This window comes from Trachemys scripta, chromosome 4, assembly GCF_013100865.1.
Source record: "Trachemys scripta elegans isolate TJP31775 chromosome 4, CAS_Tse_1.0, whole genome shotgun sequence".
NCBI lineage: Eukaryota > Metazoa > Chordata > Testudines > Emydidae > Trachemys > Trachemys scripta.
In genome coordinates this window covers 73211249-73230421 of record NC_048301.1, presented here as the reverse complement: position 1 = coordinate 73230421, position 19173 = coordinate 73211249, and the positions used below count along the sequence as shown (strand labels likewise).

General features: G+C 49.2%; 1 protein-coding gene across 1 annotated transcript; it reads left to right on the top strand.

The window, feature by feature from the left end:
- The first annotated feature begins 1352 nt into the window (after positions 1-1352).
- LOC117876487 lies at positions 1353-17576 on the top strand. Its single transcript, XM_034768751.1, has 4 exons — positions 1353-1652; positions 4002-4231; positions 5713-5900; positions 17432-17576. The coding sequence occupies exons 1-4, from the start codon at positions 1433-1435 to the stop codon at positions 17574-17576; spliced, it is 783 nt and encodes a 260-aa protein (XP_034624642.1). The 5' UTR covers positions 1353-1432.
- The last annotated feature ends 1597 nt before the right edge of the window (positions 17577-19173 follow it).

Genomic DNA, 19173 nt, shown 5'->3' with positions numbered 1-19173 from the left:
AGAGTTAATATTTCACTTGTCATTTAGAATTTACACAAATTGATACTGAGCTGTTATGTTATAAAGTCATAAAGGCCTGCTGTTTCTTACAGAGTTGAGAGAGGTAGTATTTTACTGTTTTACTCCAGGAATTGCATACCTGCACTTGTTTTTTAAAGCGTATTCTGCTCTGGTGCCTCAGCAGCTTGTCTCTTTGCAATATAGTTGTGTTCTGCACTCATAAAAAGTGTTTGCTTCAACTAATGCTGTCAAGAGCCCAAGCAAGAGCGGGGTAAGTAATCAGTTAGTGTGTAATAAGACAATGAAGCACTGCACTTTCAAAATCCAAAATACCAACCGGTAGTCTCCAGGTTCCCTGGCACCCAACTTCTTTTGGCTAACTGGTTCCTGGTCTCTCCTCCTGGCCTGGATTCCTGTGACAGAGTGCAGGGAGCAAACACCTATTGAGCTCCTGGAAAGTGGGCGGGCACAAGCCTGCCCACATCTGAAGGCCGCTACCCAGCTACTGAACCCGGGGCTCAGGTAATTATGGGGGACAAGTAATGAGAAAACAGGGACAGGAGGGAGGGTTACAGGTTCAAAATCAGGGATCCAGAAGGGGACATTGGGCAGAGAACCCCGGACAGCACCCTCTGCTCCTCGAAGGTGTTTAGGGAGCCAGCGGAGGTGGCCCAGATACGTGAACCCAGGGAGGAGTGGAAATAGGCCCCACAGTCACAGAGCACCTCCCCATCCAGCATCCTTCTCCTGGTCAATAGATGGGCAGGGAGTGAATAGGTGAGCCTGCACTCTGATCACTTAGGGTATGCCTGCATCTGTGGCTGGCCCATGCCAGTGGACTCAGGCTTGTGGGGCTTGGGGTAAGGGGCTGTTCCATTGTGGTATAGATGTTCGGGCTTGGGCTGCAGCCAAAACTCTGGGGCCCTCCCACTTCACAGGGTCCTAGAGCCCAGGCTCCAACCCACGTCCAAATGTCTACACCACAATTAAACAGCTCTTTAGCTTGTTCCCCATGAGCCTGAGTCAGCTGGTATGGGCCAGTTTGGGTTTTTTAATTGCAATGTAGACATACCCTTAGAGGCCAATTAGTTCCCCAGGGAAGGCTGATTGAGGTAATTAGATAATCAGACTGGCTCGGATAAGGAGCCAATTAGTTCATCAGCCCAAATCTGAAAAAGAGGCACAGGAAGGAAGTGCTAGGGACAGAGAGAGAAACAAAGCTAATGGCGCCCAGCCACACAGAGGCTCTGATGGGAGAGCCAAAAGCACAGAAGATATTGTAAATACATTGTTGCATGGGGATTGTACTGTGAATGCACAGCTAGGGCAGTCTGTGCAGTTTCTGCAGGGGAAGAAGAGCAGAGCTGAGCTCTGTTACACATGGGGGCTAGGCCAGGGATCTGATTTCCCCCATGTGTGACGACAGGGCCAGATGGGGGAAGCTGGTGTGAAGATTTGGGACTTGGGCAATAGAGCAGACTCTACAGTTGGTGGAGCAACAAAAAGAGATGCAGAAGACCATGCATTCATTCCAGGAATCCTATTGGCTGAAAAGACAGACCCATCTCGCTTGACAGGCCAAGCAACTGAAGAACCTGCAAGAGTTCATAACGGAACAGGCGCAAATGCAGCAGCAACTGGTATAAGGTCGGGTGAGTCCCGCAGTGGGATATAGGAATAGGACACACGGGTTAGACTGTGTAAGATGGGCCCAGAAGATGACCCTGCTGTGTCTTCACTTACTTTTTAGAGGGTAGCAATGGTAGCTAGTTGGGAGAAGGGATCATGGACCTCCGAGTGGCATCCTATTTGACAGGGGAAACCCAGGTGGCCTATATGGCCCTGAATGAAGACCAAGCCCAAGACTATGAGGGGGAAAGACAGCCATTCTGGACCAGGTTAGCCTTTCAGTTGAAAAATACAGATGGAAATTTCAGGCTGCTAGATGGATCAGGGCGTGTGACCCAAAGCATTCAGGCAAAAATTCAGACTGGGCACACACTGGCTAAAGCCGGACACTGAAAGTGCAGGGGAAATAGATATGATAATATTGGAGCAATTTCTCCAGAGGCTCCCAAATGCGCACACATTTGGGTCCACAGGCACCAGCCAATGACCCTAGAGGAAGCAGTAAAGCTTGCAGGAGAGTTTGTGGACACAGACTTTCCCAGGAAATAATTCCGGCTGTTTCAGGGAACGGACTCAGAGAAGAAAGGGGGCAATTTTGCCATACCAGAGACCACTGAAAAGGAAAAGGAGGAGACAAGAGATCTCCTTCAGGGAACTGGGGAGTGGTTTGCTACTGGTATGGGCAGCTACAGCATGTAAAGCAGGACAGCCCAGTTATGGAATGTGGGTTCCCAGAATATCGTAGATGGAATAAAACTATTGGAGCCGGGCAGAAAACAAAAATGCCTTCTATCCCTGTAAAAGGAGACAACAGACGGGACTGGTGGATGCTGCCTCCAGATGCTCACTGGTCCAGAGAGATTGGTGAAGCCCCATTAGATGCTGCCGGTGGGAGCTTAAAACTAGAACGTATCCATGGCAAGAGAAGTCTCTGCCCAATGGCAGAAATACCCTTAGAGGTGAAGGGGATGTAGAAGTGGGTGGGGTGGTAGATAAACTGCCTCATCCAGTTGTTAGAGATAGACTGGAGCCCTTTCCCTTATAAGAGAAAAATGGGGTTCCAGAGTCCCGCTCAGCAGGAAGCAAAACTAACAAGAAATGGGGCAAATGGGCTTGACAGAGAAAAATCAGAGAGAACCCTAGACAAAAGGACACAAGCCAGGAGGGAAATGGGACCTCACTAGGGAAAAGAAGGGAGGGGGGAAAAACAGCCTAGAACAAGACATAGGGAGAAATGGTGTCCCTAGCTTGCTGGAGAAAATCGGACAGTTCCAGGGAGCCTCACCATCAGAACAGCAGGAGGAGGAATCCTGGGACCAATTTGTGGGGTTGGGGGAAACCAGAGTCCCTAGTGGAGGAGAAAAAGAAGGGTTAGCAACAGGCCCTGCCCAAAACTGAAGAAGGAAAGGGCAAAGAGAGCGAGGAAACAGGCTGCCCATGGTGTGAAGGCCTACGGGCAGAAACGGACTTATGGGGACAACTCCCAAATGTGATTTACTTCTGTGGGTGGAATGTGGACAACCAGCCTGGTGGCAAGCATGAGCCGGAGTCCAGCACCTCCTCTAAAGAAGGGAGGGTGCAGAGGAAGAGAAACCTGCCAGTAGACAAAGGTGGGCAGGTCTGAGACTGAGTGCAGGGAGAGAACAGGTGAGCCTGCACTCTGGTCACTTAGATGCCAATTTGTTCCCCAGGGAAGGCTGACTGAGGTAATTAAATAATCAGGCTGACAGACTGGATGGGATAAAGAGTCAATTAGTCCATCAGCCCAAATCTGATAAAGAGGCACAGACAGGGAGTACCAAGGTGTGGGGGAGAAAGGGGGAATAAAATAGGGCTAGCTGAGCTCAGCCACACAGGAACCTCAGCGAAAGGGGACCTCTGTTCCCCTCAGATACTGATGAGAGGGCCACAAGCACAGAAGGTATTGTAAGTAGACCGTTGCACAGAGGCAGTTGTGATATTGGTGGAAGGAACTCAAAAATAAATGTCACTGTGAATGCACAACTAGTGGAGTGTGTTGCTTCTGTGGGGCAAGAAAACAGGAGCAAAGGTCTGCCCTGCTACAGTTCCTCACGGAGCAGAGGGTATCCCACCAGGATATTTCCTGCACTCCATACAAATAAGCTACGACTCATCCCATCTGACTGCAGAGAGGCAGTGGTGGCTATTCCAGCATTACCACCAAATAGCCTGGGAGCAGGATGCTTAGCAGGGCCCACAAGCACGACTTCAGAGAATGGTTGCATTAGCAGTCACAAATGGGCCATGTGCCGTGGTAGGCAATCTCGTCATACCATCCCTCCATAAACTTTCCCATAATTCCTCCAAGGTCCTGGAAACCACCTAACAATTTGATTTTTTTCCCAGTGCAGGCTCCAGTTGTGAACAGCTGCCGTGGCGGCCAACTTGTTTCGGCTACTGGTTCCTGACCTCCTCTTCTGGCATGGATTCCTCGTGGAGTAGAGAGCTTCCCATCAGGAACAGCTTTGCCTGGGATCCATCAGAATGTGCTACAAGTCATCCCAGCTTTCTGCAGAGACGCAGTGGTGGCTGTTCCAGCATTACCAGCAAAAAGCCTGGGAGCAGGATTTGTAGCAGGAAGGTAGGATCCACAAGTATGATTTCAGAGAATGGTTGCATTACCTCCTGGTGGATGAAGTTCCCACTGTTAACAGCAGTTCAGGAGAGATGGGGACTGCATTGTTCTCTAGATTTGGGATGATCTGTAGAAGGATGAGAGAGTACGAAGGCTGCTGGTTTGGGGATGATGATATTTTGGATTTTGAAAGCACAGTGGTTCACTTGTTTATTACACTACTAACCAATTACCCTGCTTTCACTTGGGCCCCTGAAAGTGCAAGCTGAAGCAAATGCTTCTTATAAGTGCAGAACACACCTTCCTTGCAAGAAGACATCACATTGACATCAGCACAATATGGCATAATCCCTTTAAAGACAAACGCAAATGTGAAATTCCGGAGCAAAACAGTAAAATATTAACTCACCTGTGTAAACCAACAACAGGCTGCTAGCCTTATAACATACTGTAGCAGCACAATGCATCGACTATCCATGGAAAGGATGAAATATTACCTCTGCCTTGTAAACAATATAATGCTACAACTTTTCTATAACAAGGCAATGAATCTACAACACAGACCTTCCCTTTCCCACCTGCTCACAGGTGTTTCAGACAAACTTTGCAGGCTATCATGTAGCCAGTCAGCTTTTGCGCCCATGCGATATTTTTTATTCTTGGTTTCCTCTCTAAATGTGTACTTCAATGACACAACCTGTGAGGTACTAAATGTGTTCCGTAAACCATACAGGATGAATGCTGTGGCCAAGCCAACATGAGGGTGAGGCCTTTACATTTTCTTGGCTTTTGAGAGTTCAAAATAAGCAGAGCTGCACCAGCAGAATTCTCCATCAGCCTGCTATGGGGCTTTTCCTGGTGCCTCTGTGCTTCTGGGTGGTGTAAGGGGCTGCAGCTAGTGGAGAATCCCTCTCCAAAGATCAAGAATCTATCACGTGGAAGCAAGTGTATAAATGCCACAGTGCAAAGTAACAAAGGAAGTTCAGAAGCTCTCCAAATGCAGAGTTATTTAAGCATTAAAATGCGCACACTGTGTTTTCTACTACTTTTTCCCATTAAAACGCTGTCCTTTAAGACATTGTTTCTAACGTTGTTACATATATTTCATAAGAGATACAGGGAGGTGAACATTGTCAAGTTAAATCAATACTATGAAAGTACCTGAGCTGCTCTTCTGGCCTGGATTCCCAATGGAGTAGAGAGCTTTCCCACCAGGAAGGTCTTGTGCCTGGTGTTGACCAGCCCTCCACATGGGAGTGAATTGCATCTTTGCTGCATTTTGGAACCTCGAGAAGAGAAGAGTCAGTACTACATAAGGGAGCAGTGGCAACACCAGTGGTACTGGAACCCCTGGAAACAAGAAAGGGAGACAGATCCAGAGAGCAGAGAAAATGATTCCAGCGAGCAGCACAAGCAACTGTGTGAATCAATGACACCAGTTCATAATCCCTGATTTGTCAATTTCTTATCTGATTTGCCTCGAATAGGATTTCGCCATGATTTGGTGCAGTGATTTCAGGAATGGAAGGAAGAGGAGCTGGTTAGACAGTGTGACAGAAGCTTTTTGTCACTGCTACCAGAGGCCCAATACTGGATCGGGCTTCGCCAGTCAGCCATGGTCCCCATCCGGTCTCAGATGGAACTCACCCACACCATGTGTCATGTATAGTAACAGGTATGTATGAGCCCAGTTGTGTTTGGACTGTCTGGCCCTGACACCCCCCTGTGTCTTGTGTCATTTATTCCTGCATAATGTGGGGGAAAGATGCTACCCAATAAGATTCTTCACTCCCTGGCCCAAGTGGTAGCATTTTTGCACCCACTTTGCACAGAGTCAATCATGACAAGGTGCAAAGCAGGGGAGGACTTGGAGCCCGGAGTCTCTCTCCGATTATAAACTCCTTGAGGCAGGGAGCTCGTTTCCAGCACTGTGCACAGCCAGGCATCATATTGGGAACGCAAATCATGGGCTGTAGGCAGCAGCAGCCGAAAGAGAGTCCTCGCCCGGCTGACCTGGTAGGATCCACATTGAGCTGGTCTCTGGCAGGAGCCCTTCTTTACAGAGCTTATTGTGCTACAGGATGCGATTGAGCTGCTGCAAATATATACACCTGTAGCTTCAGGAGAGAGTAGAGCTGGCTAGTTATACAAACTGATGGATCAATGAAATGGCAGAACCAGGAATAGAAGGCAAGAATCCAGACTCCCTGTACTTTGCTCTTACCATTAGACATACTGGTGCCAAAAGCAATATCCTGTAGAGAAGCCTCCCTGGCCAGTGAGGTGAGGGCTGTTTTATAAATCCAAGGTTTGCCTGACAGTACAGCGTTCAGCTCCTGGACACTCTCACAATACACAGCAACATCCCATCACAAATGGGGTTCCGGGCACGGTGCCAGGGCCCCTGAGAAGAGTCACTGGGTGAAAACAGGCTCAGGTTTACTGTGCCGCAGGAAGAGAAAGGAGCTCTTTATGGGGTAATCCTGATAGGAATCTGAGGCCTCTTAAAACCAGGCAGCAGAGAGTCCCAACCTACACGTATAATGGCACTGTCAGGAATGAACTCAGCAAATGGCAGCTGGGTCCAGGGCCAAGAGAGTCGTGGCTGTTTTAAACACTAGAGACAGGGCGTGGAAACGGGGGGCAAAAATCCAGAGGGGGCAATTCTGTGTACCTACCTCTTGGACACAAAGGCTCAAGCACTTTGGGCCGGGGCTGGCAGCAGAGGGGTTTAGCATCTCAGTCACGCTTTCCTTTTGCTGTTTTACACACTCGCAGGAGGTCCCATGATATTAACGAACCAAGGTCTTGGATTCATCTATCCAATGTGCCCTGCCCTGAGCCCCATCTGCCCTAATCCTCCTGCCCTGGTCCTTATCCTGCACTAACAAACACCCATCTGTCAGCCCTGGTTATTTTTTGGTACCGTTCGGTTTGGTTGAGAATAGGAGAAACAGGAGGAAAAACTTTGCAGCCGGTCTGAGTGCTGTGACCTCAGTCCTACTGGCTCATTACCAGGCACTGACTTAATCCCCAGGTCAACATCCAGCCAGAGAGGGCCCTGTAATCCCCAGAGTATGGAGTACAGCCTGAGCTCAGAGTTGACCAGATCAGGGAGAGCTGGACCCTGCAGCGGTCAGGAACCGCAAGCTGGGAGCTGGCTGCAGAGAGGCCAGGCAGTGACACACGCTGTTACCAGCAGTAGCCTCAGCAGGAAGCTACAGGGCAGCAGCTTGCAGGCAGAGGTCAGAATGAAGAAGGTACAACAAGCCCCTATGGTTCTACCCCATGTGCTGATCTGCATGTAGGTTGGGAACTGATGGGTTAATCTTTTGTGGCTGATGTTAAAGTCATGCTGTCTTGGGTATTTTATTTCTGGCTGCCCTTCTAAAGGAACCCTCTGTTGTGGAAAATGTGCAAGTGTTTAGGAGAAAAACCTCCCAGGGCTGGAGCCTGGCGCACCTTCAGCGCTTGCCCAGAGCCTGCAGTACACAGAGTGCACTACCAAACCCCTAGCAGGATGGGCGTGCCACAGCAGCACCCTGCAGCGGGGTTGGTTACAGTGGGGACAGGACAGAGCTACCATCTTTCTTATAACCCCCAGCTTACCGTGTAACCCCTTACAGCGTGATGCCCTACAAAATCTCATAACTGCCATGGCCTGAGGGCTCTGCCCTGTCCTCCAGGGCTCATGAAGGGCGAATCGCAGTAGTGTCCTGAAATAGGGCTATTTGTTAGCAATATTGGATTGTCACACACAGCACAGTGTCAGTTATTCACTCTCTTAACATGGACCCCTGCCTCCCCTTGTTGTAATGACTCGGAGGCAATATCGCCCTCTACTAAATGCTCAGCACACCCCTTTGCCCAGGCCCGGCTGCCACCCCTGTTGTTTTACCTTGGACATTCCCATTTCTGTTCTCTAGGATCTCTTGGGGACAGTCACTTCTTCAACTGAGGGGTAACGAGCGAGAAGAGAATAGAGCCTACTTGCCGTCCTCCCAGCCAGGGTTCAGGCAGGTGCTGGTGCTTGTCCCATCACAACAGCCTTGAGCCCTGATAGATGGGAGGGGAACATAGTGAATAAACCAGAAGAATAGCCACAGAGAGTAGAGGAGTCAGCCCACCAGCGGGAGTCAAGCAATAATGGGCAGATGCCACATGAAGCTTGAGTGTCCTCCAGAGCCTCCCCCCATCCCATCTTTAATGTTAGGGCATTACAGATGGCCAGATCCTGGGGTTGAGCTGCACGTTGAGATGGGGGAGGGGCCTGTCTCCTCATCCCCAAGGCTCTAACTCAACATTTTTATCCTGTACTGAATAAACAGAAAGTGGGAAAGTGTAAAGCAACTCAGAGCATCAAAGCAGCTGCTTTTAGAGGGATCCAGGATGGAAGGGCAGCTCGTGGGGATGCCTGCTGTCTGGCTGGAGCTTTCTGGATTACCTTGGCTGGGTGCGGGAGTGATAGGGCTCTGATCTGAGGATCTGCACTTTGTAGGTCCCTGCTGTTTTATAAGGGGGAGAGGGATGGGAAGGGAGAGAGTGGATTAACTGCGAAGGTCTCTCTCTTCCAGATACCCTAGGGCTGGGCACACTAGAAATGTGTATCAGCTCAGCTCTGCTCCTGTCGAGTCCTCCTGGCCCTGCCACAATCCCAACGATGGACAGTGTTATAAAGCGGCCTTTTCATACGAAGGCTCAGCGGCCAGCGCTGCCAACACCCCAGCACCAGGCAGGGTGATTCCATACTGTCTGCCCCAGCCATGTGGAGCTTCAGCCGTACATCCTGTCTTCTACCTAACCGCAGGGAGTGAGATGTAGAGCCCAGTGTCAATGCTGCCTTGTGTCAAAGCCTCCTCGCTCGCTCTCTTTGAGGAACAATGAGCCTATTCAGGGAGCCCTGGAGCCAACACAATGACACTCTTGGTTTGTCTGCCAGGGGCCATGTGTGAGAGAGCAGTCAGCATAAGGTAAACAGGCCCTGGGAGTGGCCAGGATCACACCAGCCTTGTGCACTGCGCTGCTCAATAATTATAATCAGGAATAAGCAAACTCTCTGCTGGTGTCACAACCCCTGGAAAACTTCCTGTCCCCCAGCCACACTGGTCCTGGGGGACCTGTGCAGGCAGGACTTACCTTCAATAAGCCTGATCCTGAAAGGAGATGAGTAACCTCAGCTCCCTCCAACTCCCATGAGAGTTAAGGATGCTGTGCACTTGCAGGATCTGGCCTTACATGCAGAGTGGGGCAAAATGCTGAAAGAGGCTTTGGCAGGTGGGGCACTACCTTCCGAAGTGAGAGCTGTGCCTGGGGAGCCCAGGACTGGGATAGCAGGCGGTGCTGTGGGGCAGGGGTGAGGCACATCGGCTGAGTTATGCTGGAGATGTTTTTCCAGCACCTACCTGCTTAGCTGTAGCCAGTGCTCTCGGTTTCCAGTTTTGCTGAGCACTAAAATCCCCCAAATTAACCCAAAGACATGAAAGAATTTATGAGGTGCTTTCTGAGCCCGAGGGGCAGCCAAATCTCAGCTTCTCCTTCTGGCTCTTTCCTGCTCCCATCCTCTCTCTGTCTCCCTGCCCTGTGTCTCCCTCTTCCTGTGTGGCAGCTCTAGCCTGGACTGCTTCACTGGTTCCTTTGGAGAGTGGTCTCTGAGGTGGGGGCAGGGAGGCAGCTTTTCATCTAGTGTCCCATTCCAACCCCCAGCTCTCACTCTTCTGATGAGTCAGCACCTCCAGGTGCTGCACTTCCTCAAGGCACAACAAGGCGAATGGCTCCACGATATGCTGAGTCAGCTCTGAGAGGGCTTGACAGATCTCCCAGCAGGAGGAAGACAAGGTGATGTGGCCAGGGGCCTCCCCACGGCCTAAAGGAGTCACCAGTAGGAGACTCCAGAGCTTTAACTCCTGCTTCCCATGCACACGCTTTCTTGGCTTATCTCACGGGTTCTTTCAATATTCTTGGGTCCAAAAATGAGACCTGTCCCATAGATTGATTGACTGGTTATGTGTTCTTTCAGCAGAGAATGTAGTGGGCAGCTCACAGTCCAGCTAAAAGGCACAATTCCTGCCCTGAGGAAGTTACAAACATGGTCAGACATGACACAGCAATGGGGAAAAGAAAAGGTGGAGGGTGGATGGGGCAGGCCTGATAAAAGTAATACAGTGATTCAGTGACGCATGATGGGGCAAATCTCTGTATATAAGGGTGAGAGATGCGGAGAGAATGGATTAGTCAAACTCAGGTGGTTGGTTTCTTATAAGCTTCATAGCAAAGGGGATCTTGAGGAGGAATTTGACGGTAAGGGCCTTTACAGCTCAGCTCAGGGAGTATTTTCCATGTGGAAGAAGAACCAGGGGTAGTTCTTCACTGTTGTTATCCTCTTGTTACCGGTATGGGAAACAAGCCACAGACAGGGGAAAGGACTTTCCCAAGGTTTCACAGTGAGTCTGTGGCAGAGACAGAAATGGGTCCCAGGAGTCCTGATTCCTGTTCCTTAACTACAATACTGCCCCCCACTCTCCACTTGCCTTTCTCTTGGTTACTCTACAGTTATTACCATGGAGAGAAGATCAACCCTGTTCACATAGCCACGCACTGCAGATCACCATTCAACCTTCCAGTGCAGAAACGGGGCAACTGCTGTATTTTGTTTTCTTGCATCTATTTTTTGCAATAATTAAGCAGAGCACTGATCCCCAGCCTGGGTATTTTCTAGTTGTTAAGGCTGGGGTGGGGTGCCCAAACCCTCCAGCCAACTGGCCATTAACTACCCAGAAACGAATTCCTTCTCAGTCACTAGTGCATGTAAATGGAAGCCACATACAATATATTTTCTCCACTCTCATGACCCCTAAACAGGAGGAGCTCTGGTCGAATCTGAAGGGATCACAACCATCCTACCCATCTAAATGGGAGGAATCCCTCCTAGATCCCAGCTACATGAGAGGAGGGTATGTGGGTGAGGAGGCTGTCCTCAGAATGGGACAAGTCATTGTGGATACTTACAAGATACTTACAAGAGGTTTTACACCTCAAACCCCCTGCTTTGTACAGCTTCTTGTGTTTCCCGGGCTGTGACTCTATGGGAAATATACATGCCATTATCGAGTGGCTTTCCCCTGCCATCCCAAGTAGCTGTCAGATCCCCATTTGCCCCTTGTTTTGCAGGGGGTTGATTTTTATTTGTTCCTTTGTTGTGTCTGTTTTAGAACTCTATTGATTTCCCTCCTTATGTGACTTTTACAAATGCTGCTGCTTGCTATAAAACATGGATGTTGTCTTTCACCAATGCAGGAGCCCATCACTTAGTTTCCTTTGAAGACACTCACCACGCTAATAGTTACAAGCTGCTAGGTGAGGCGTCCACTTTGCAGTCTGAATGGACGTGCTCTGTGCTGGGAAATGCCTTCCGGGAAAAACAAGATCAGAATTGAATAGCAAACGTCAGTCTGAGGTGAATAACAAAGCACTTCTCTGGGCCTCCGCATCCTTGGGGAGCCTTCCCCCTCCAGTCCCAATGTTCCCTCATATCTGACCCATCCTCTTGACAGACACTTTACAGTGCTCTGGCCAATTTCACACTGCACAGTGCTGAAGGTCTGACCAGCCCAGGGCCATGAAAGTTTAAAAGGAGAGGATGGGAGGCGTTTAAAAGGCAAAGGTGGGAGGAGCCCCCTGGACTGGAACAGTATGGGGACTGCAGGTCAGGAGTGAAGTGCATTGGCAGAACTGTATGACGGGCCCAAGACTGGAATAGCAAGAAGTGCTGTGAGTCAGGATTGAGGTGTATTGGCAGAGGTGTGCATGGGCTGCTAGACAGGGTAATAGCAGGGAGGGTTGTTAGTTTGAACCAGAGTGCGGAACAGTACTGCAGCTGCCCAACTCTGTCTACATTTAAGCAGCATTGACTGTCGTTTGCTTCATGGGCACTAAATTGACCCTAAAATTAAGAGATCTCTAGAATGATTGATGAATAGTAGTAAAGGGTGATGATACATGGTAGAGGCTTCTATAAAGCTAGGGGGTAAAGAGCTACTGCCTGGAAGATTGAGAACCCAGGTCTCAATCAGCAGGTCCCTTTAATAAAGAGCGTTTTTGTCTATCTGCGGAGCTGAGGGGGCAGAGACAGTGTCAATATTGCAGCAAAGATCTTCTCATTAAATGTCTCCATTGTAGACTCCAAGGAAATGTGGGGGTGTCATACCACAAACTGTCTGTAGGGGGCCCAGCAGCCAAGGGGGTAATATGCTCTCCCTCTTATACTCCTTTCTGTCTCTGTACACCTACAGACATGGGAAGAAGCTGCACTGATTTCTCCAGCTTCAGCTGGGGGCTGGGAGCAGTCAGAGCCCCTTTTAGTTAGCTCATGGTTACAAACAGTAAAACCAAGCCCAGCCTTTTCCCTGACTACCTCTGGACATTAGGGTCTCCTAATCCCCCAGAGCCAGGCTGTTAGCTCCACTATCAGAGCTGAATCTCAGCTCAACTTAGAAAATTGCCTCCCTCACTGTTTGTTCAACTGAGGCTGCCTCCCTGTCTTGTGGGAGGCCAGGATCCCTTCACTAGAATGTGAGGACCATTTTTACCCTCTGACTTGGCTCTCCACATTCTGACCTTCTCCTCTGAGGTGGAGGGTAGAGGCCAGCAGGGCTCATTGTAGAGTTGCTACTTCTGTAACTTCTGCTTTGCCCTGACCATGCCAGCCATTCTGCTTCCCCAGCACCTGTGCCTCGTGCACCATTCTGCCTAAAACCTATGGGTAGTTGTGTACTGGTCACAGGAGAAAGGGGCTTCGGGATGCATGCATGGGATCCATACATCTCTGGCCTCCAACCATGGGACAGAAGGAACTGCGAGATGAAGGGTGTCTCCTGAAAGGTGCATTTCAGAAAGGTACAGCCCAGAGGGAGGATACAAAAGTGGCATCTCATTATTGTGCCACCCAGGATCTGGGATCCAGTAAGGGGCTGAAACAGCCCACCCCCATGTAAATTAGAGCAGTCTTGGAACTGCTCTGGTTTATGGGAGCCTTAATCAGGCCAGAAACTGGAGATGCTCAGGAACCAGAATTCCCATTCTTCAGGAAATATTGACATTTCCAAAAAATATTTGCTCCAAATCAGAATGAAAAGGCAAAACATTGAAATTTCCTACAAAATGAAAACTCAGAAAAATCCCAGTTTGGGACTATTGAAACATTTCATTTAGATGATGTCAGATTGTTTTGTTTCAATACAAATGTCTCACTTTGATAAAGTTAAAACATTTTGTTTAGACTTTATCGTTTTGTGTTGACTCGTATATTATATTACATGTATTTATATATGGATCATATATTTCATGTATATTCTAGTTAATATTTTAATATAAGCATCAAAACAAATCATTTTGGCTTTTCCCCATCTAAAATGTCATTGAAATTGACACATACCCACAAAAAGTTTTGATTTTAACTAAACTTTTTGCAGCTGAAAACTGTTCCTTCCATCAAAAGCATTTTGGCAAGTTCTACCCATACACTAAGTGCTACAACCACTCCCCATCCTGTCCCACCTCCATCTTCCTCTCTATGCCAGGGCTCAAGCGTGGGGGGCTGTGACACAGACCTGTCTGAGCATCCCCAGACAGCTATATTAGCCATCTGCTCAGTATTTCACTGAAATGGGATGGGGAGCTGGTCGTCATGGTTATTGCAAGAGGTTTGTACAGGAAATAGTTGGAGATGCAAAATGTAGAATTTTAGGTTTCAAAACGGTTGAGGTGAAACTCATCACCTGAGATGAGGTGGGTCTCAAGGCTAACCATGGACAGCTGTGGAGCCAGCACTCTGTCTGGACCAGCTGATGACTTGAGCATTTGCAAAGACAAACAAACCCCAGGAAAGATCCCTGAATAGGGGACCCCCAGGCTAAGAGATAATAATCGGTAACTGTATCGCAGCAGAAGAAATGGCACACACTTTTATCAATTATGGAGGAAAGACTCCGCCAGCAAGAGTGTCTCCTGAAAAGTGGATCCTAGCTCTCTGGACTGGACAAGTGCCATTGGATGAGAACTGACAGTTGGGTGAGAAATACCTTGTTAGACAGGAAACTAGCTTGTTAATAAGTATAGGCTAATTGCATGTTACGTTTTTCTTTTACCTGTAACCTTATGTTTCCAAATCTTTTTATTGTATTGAATCTGTCTCTCAAGCTTCATGACATGAACTTCAGTTTGGTTTTACTGTAAACCTGTCTAAGTGCCTTGTGCTTCGGCGAGTGCTGAACTGAGGTCAAACCAGTGAACGAGGGTGCTCTGTTTCAATGGAGGCAGCAGGTCAGTGTGCAGTGCTGGTGTTCAGAAGATAGGGGCCTGGGCACCCAAGTGTAACAAAAAAAAAAAAGTGTACATTTCTGTCCTGCAGAAGGAAAGAGCTGGGCTCACGGAGCCCAGAGCAGAACATCTGTGTGGCCAGCAGCTGGTGGCTGAGAAGAGTGTCTCCTGGTGGGTACAGACAGGGCTCCCTCCCGCTGTAAGTAGGTGGTAGTAATTCACCTGGACACCTCAGGTAACCCCCAGAAGCGTCACAGGGGTATCATATGTTGCTCAGGTGCCAGAGGAATTCTGACCAGTCCCTTGCAGCTCATTTTGTGGCCCCTATACACTATAAGAAAGGCATGTAGGGGCCAGAGCAGGGAGCCATCACAGTTTGTCTGACCACACTTATGTCAAGGCTTCATTACAGGGCTCTGGTGCAGCTTCCAGGTGAAATTCAATGAACTGCAGTGGGTGGTTGGGCTGACCTCAGGTTGCCAGTGTGGCTGGTGAAAGGAGGGGTTCACCTCGAGGACTGTAAGTGTGCCCCCTGGAGGTGCCCACCCAGCCACTCCATCTCCCTGAAGCATGAACCATGCATGGAAGTCCTCCAGACCCTTTTGGATGTGCACATGAGAAGTCTAATTGTTTTGTCACCTTCGCTGGAGGAGCTCGGTCTGCCTGAACAGTGGGGATGCATCCAAACGTTCACACATGCCATCTGCTCCAGCGAGATACAGCCTGTCTCTGCCGCCCCCTCCCTCACTCCCCACCTCTCTTTCCATCTCCCAGCACTGCTGCCTGCTTGAGCGATTCTCTGAGAAGAGCGAACAAGCCAGGCACATTAAAAACTTAATGCAAAACTAATTTGTCAACCGTAAACAAGTGGCAAAGGCTTTAGTGCATTTTCTGCCCATTTTATTCCATTCACCAGGCGGAGGACGAGTGCCTCCCAGGCAGCCCAGCGTAATGAGATCTGACTCGTTGGCATGGTGATGGGAGCACAGCGTAACAATGGAGCCCATGCCAGGCAGGCATACGAGAGAGCTTCTTCCGCTGGGAAATGGCAAGAAGGAAACTGAGGGAGCCTCCCCCCACAGTGCAGGGGTGGGGGGATGACAAGGCAGCTGGTTACAGCTGTTTCTGGCTTTGATTCAGGGATTGTGATGGGAATGTCACTGAAGATGGTGCCCAGGAGCAAAGCTGGGGCAGGGTGAGGGCCACAAGCAACTTGCAAAAGAGTCAGGATTCGTTCCAGAGAAGCAGCCCCACGTCTGGATGTGTAACCATACTAGGCACAGCCAGGTCTGCAAACCTAGGTGGGGAGAGCAGTCTCACGGCAGAGACCCAGTGCCAAGGAGAGGAGGGGGGCTTGGCACACCCAGAGCTGCCTCCCTGGGGGACCCAATGTCTCCCTCTGCTGGGAGACTGGATACACCAGAACAGCCCCCCTGGGGAGACATGCTTAGTGCCTCCGACTGTCAGGGGCCAGGTACATCCAGAACAGCCTCACTGGGGAAACCCAGTGCTAGGAGGTCTGGCATGCCCAGAACAGCCTCTCTCATGCCATATTGGCAGTCCTTCCTGTCTTGTTTGGAAACAGGAAGTAAGGAGGCAGCTGTGAATGTGAACAGAATAGTTAATGGACATTCTTCAACCCTCAGAAGAGGATTCATTGGAGTTCTATGCAAAGACAAAGCCTGGTCTGTACTCCATCCATAACAGGGCGGACTGAGAGGGAACAGAGTCCCCATCCAGCTTCTTGGGGAAAGAACGGGAAGGGATGGTGGATTGTGGGGCTGGCATGCCTGTTAGAGAAGCATGTTCCTTGCAGTACCACCTGTCCATGTTTTGCTCTGAGTTATATCCATGCCACAGGTATCTCAAGTCCCTAGGGTTGCAGGAATGTAACCAAGAGCAGGATCTAGATCTGTTTTTGGACACATTCTTGGCCTGGTGGAGATAGTCAGGGAGCGATCTGCACATCTGGCTAGCGGGACCCCAACAATCCTGCATATTGCTTGCACCTGGTGCATGGCCTTCAGTTATGGACACCGCATCACAAAGGAGACCGAGACAGATTGGAAGGAGTTCATAGCTGGCAGGAGAAAATATTAAGCGGGGCTGGAAAGACTGACATGAAAAGAGGTTAATGTGTCTAGCTTGGCTAGGTAGAAACCTGATAGCAGACTGCAAATAATGGAGGAGTGTAAACACCAAGGAAGGAGAGAAATCATCTAGGGTGGTGGGCACCCAAGGGGGTAAAACTAGAGGAAATAGCTAAACTTGCTGATAGTGTGGTTGGTGAGTCTGTCGAATTGTCCCCATGGGGAAGGGGTGGGATGTTTTAATATTACACTGGACAAAGCACCACAAATAGACTACAGGAAATGTTTTGGCCCCAGGGAGATGGGCTGGAATAGACCTATTAGGGCTTTTCCCATCTCTAACCTCTCTGTGTATTAGTCAAATGCCAATGAGCAGCCAGCTCCGTAGGGAGATTCACCATGAAGCTCCTCATGGCTCACTGAGGGCAGGGGCCTCCGCTCGAAGTTTCCAAACAACTCTTTGAATATTGTCTCCAGCTGTCTCTTTTTTCCCCTCTCTGTGTCAATTTCAGTAGCTTTATGGGGATGTCTAGTTAGGAGGGTTGCCAAAGTTAATATATCAGCTATCTATAGGGTGAGTTTCACAATGGCAAAGGGGTTTTAACAATGTGGCTATTATTATCCATCTCTTGCTTTCTCTCTCTCTTTCATGTATTTATAAGGAGCCAATCACTGTAAAATACTCTCTAGGAAAAGCAGAGGAATCATTGAACTGGACTCTTCCATGCCTGCAGGGGGTTCAACCACTTACATGGGAATTTCTATCCTTTTCCCTTCTCCCATCCTCTCCCTATTACTGTAGGTCAACGGCTGCAAAAAGGTGGCTTTACAATGGCCAGACGAAGGCACATGCTGATGCCCTCCTTCAAAGGGTAAAACTCACTACAGGAATTAACACTGAAGATTTCCAGTACCCTAGGCTCTCTGAGTGTCTGCATCCCCAGTGATCTTAGAGACATCCTCACCAAGACAGCTAAGGTAGCCTGTTTCCAGACCACCGAGAGTAGAAAGCTAAAGCCCAGACATCATCTTGAATTGGACCCAGAACCAAATGAGAAGCCAGTGGAGAGAGCGGAGCACTGGGGTGAGCGTCTTTTGGCAGCTAGTACTGCTCAGGAAACAGGCTGACTTGTACAGGAAGGAGTTTTTCCATCAAGCTTCCCCCAACAAACCTAAAAGAAAGAGTTGTAGCCATCCAGTCTTAAGTGACGAGCATGTAGATCATGGCTGTTAAGTCCTCATCCAAAGGAACATGTGTAACCACCTGGCAATTCAGACGTGCAAGGAGGAATTCTTGCTACTGTCACTATTTAACTATCCAGAAGCCAAAGTGAATCCAGTCTATGTATGTCTGACAGCAGGAGGACAAACCCCTCCATGGAAGGTGTGGGAAACTTCTTAGCCAGCTCCTTAAAGAGTTTTTCTCTCCTCACCAGTGGGAACCCCAGGGTTGAGCTCTAGGCAGCTACTTTGCTTCCAGGTGCTTATCTGCTGCTAGCACAGTGTTATCAGTGCCATAAGCTTTGGTAATGTAGCGAAGGCAGAGCTGAGTGTTGACAGTGTATTGGTCATGCATATTGACAGCATATTGTATGGCATACTCACACGGCCTCATATTAATGTTGAAAAGCAGAGAGGACATGGGTGACCCCTGCAGGGCTCCACACCTGCTGTGCTTCCTTGTGGGTTGCCAGCACCTCGTGGCTAACCATCAGAGGCCACCAACCACCTGAGCAGCAGGATCTTGAGGTCTATCACCATAGCGGAGAGCATGAATGAGATGATTCTTTGGGATATACCCTGTGGTCTAGCGATAAAAAAAGAAGTGGGTAAACTGATCTACACTAAACTCTATGTTCCCCAAATGAGAAGTAGGGGTAGGTACTCCGTTTACCCTCGACTACACTCCTGGTTACATCCCCAAATGTAACAGACTCACTTAACGTACAAAGGACTTGTGGATCTTCAGGTTCCCCATTCTTCTGTTGTAGAAGTGGAGCTCAGTCACTTGTTCCTTTCAACCCTAGTGTCACAGGGTGGTTGGCCCCTTTAAGGGGAGATGGACAAAGCCCCACCTGTGACCTAGCCAGCTCTCCTCCACAGGTGGGGAGAATGAGGAGGATCAGGTCACCCAGTCAGAAGTAGATAAGGAAGAGGCTAGCAAGAGAAGGAGTAGCAGATGGGTGTTGGTAGTAGAAGGCTCCTGTACTGTCCTGAGTCAGTGGCTGGCTGACAGCAGCAGGGAAGGAGGCCTGTGGAGAAGACCAAACTGCAGGCAAGGGAGGAAGGGCTGTGCCCAAGTTAGGACTGGAGCAGAAGAGTGTCTGAACTCCAAAGAGAAGACAGACCCTTGGGGAAGAGGGGCTGTGCCCAGCTTGGGACTGAGGTGAAAGAAAGGAACTTCAAAAAGGACAGATTCTCAGATGGAGGGGCTGGGCCCAGCTTGAAAGTGGGGTGAAGACTGTAGGCTTGAGTTCTATTTTGAAAAACTGTCCAGGACTTAATAAATTGGACCCCAGAAAAGGAATAAGAGGCAGCTGATGC

What these genes read in the sequence shown, in the direction of transcription:
- LOC117876487 (XM_034768751.1), top strand. Translation starts at nt 1,433, where the DNA reads ATGGGGGAAGCTGGTGTGAAGATTTGGGACTTGGGCAATAGAGCAGAC. An exon ending in AGCAACTGGTATAAGGTCGG is followed by an intron (nt 1,653 to 4,001) that starts GTGAGTCCCGCA and finishes TTCCCAGTGCAG; the next exon opens with GCTCCAGTTGTGAACAGCTG. An exon ending in TGTGTCATGTATAGTAACAG is followed by an intron (nt 5,901 to 17,431) that starts GTATGTATGAGC and finishes CTATTACTGTAG; the next exon opens with GTCAACGGCTGCAAAAAGGT.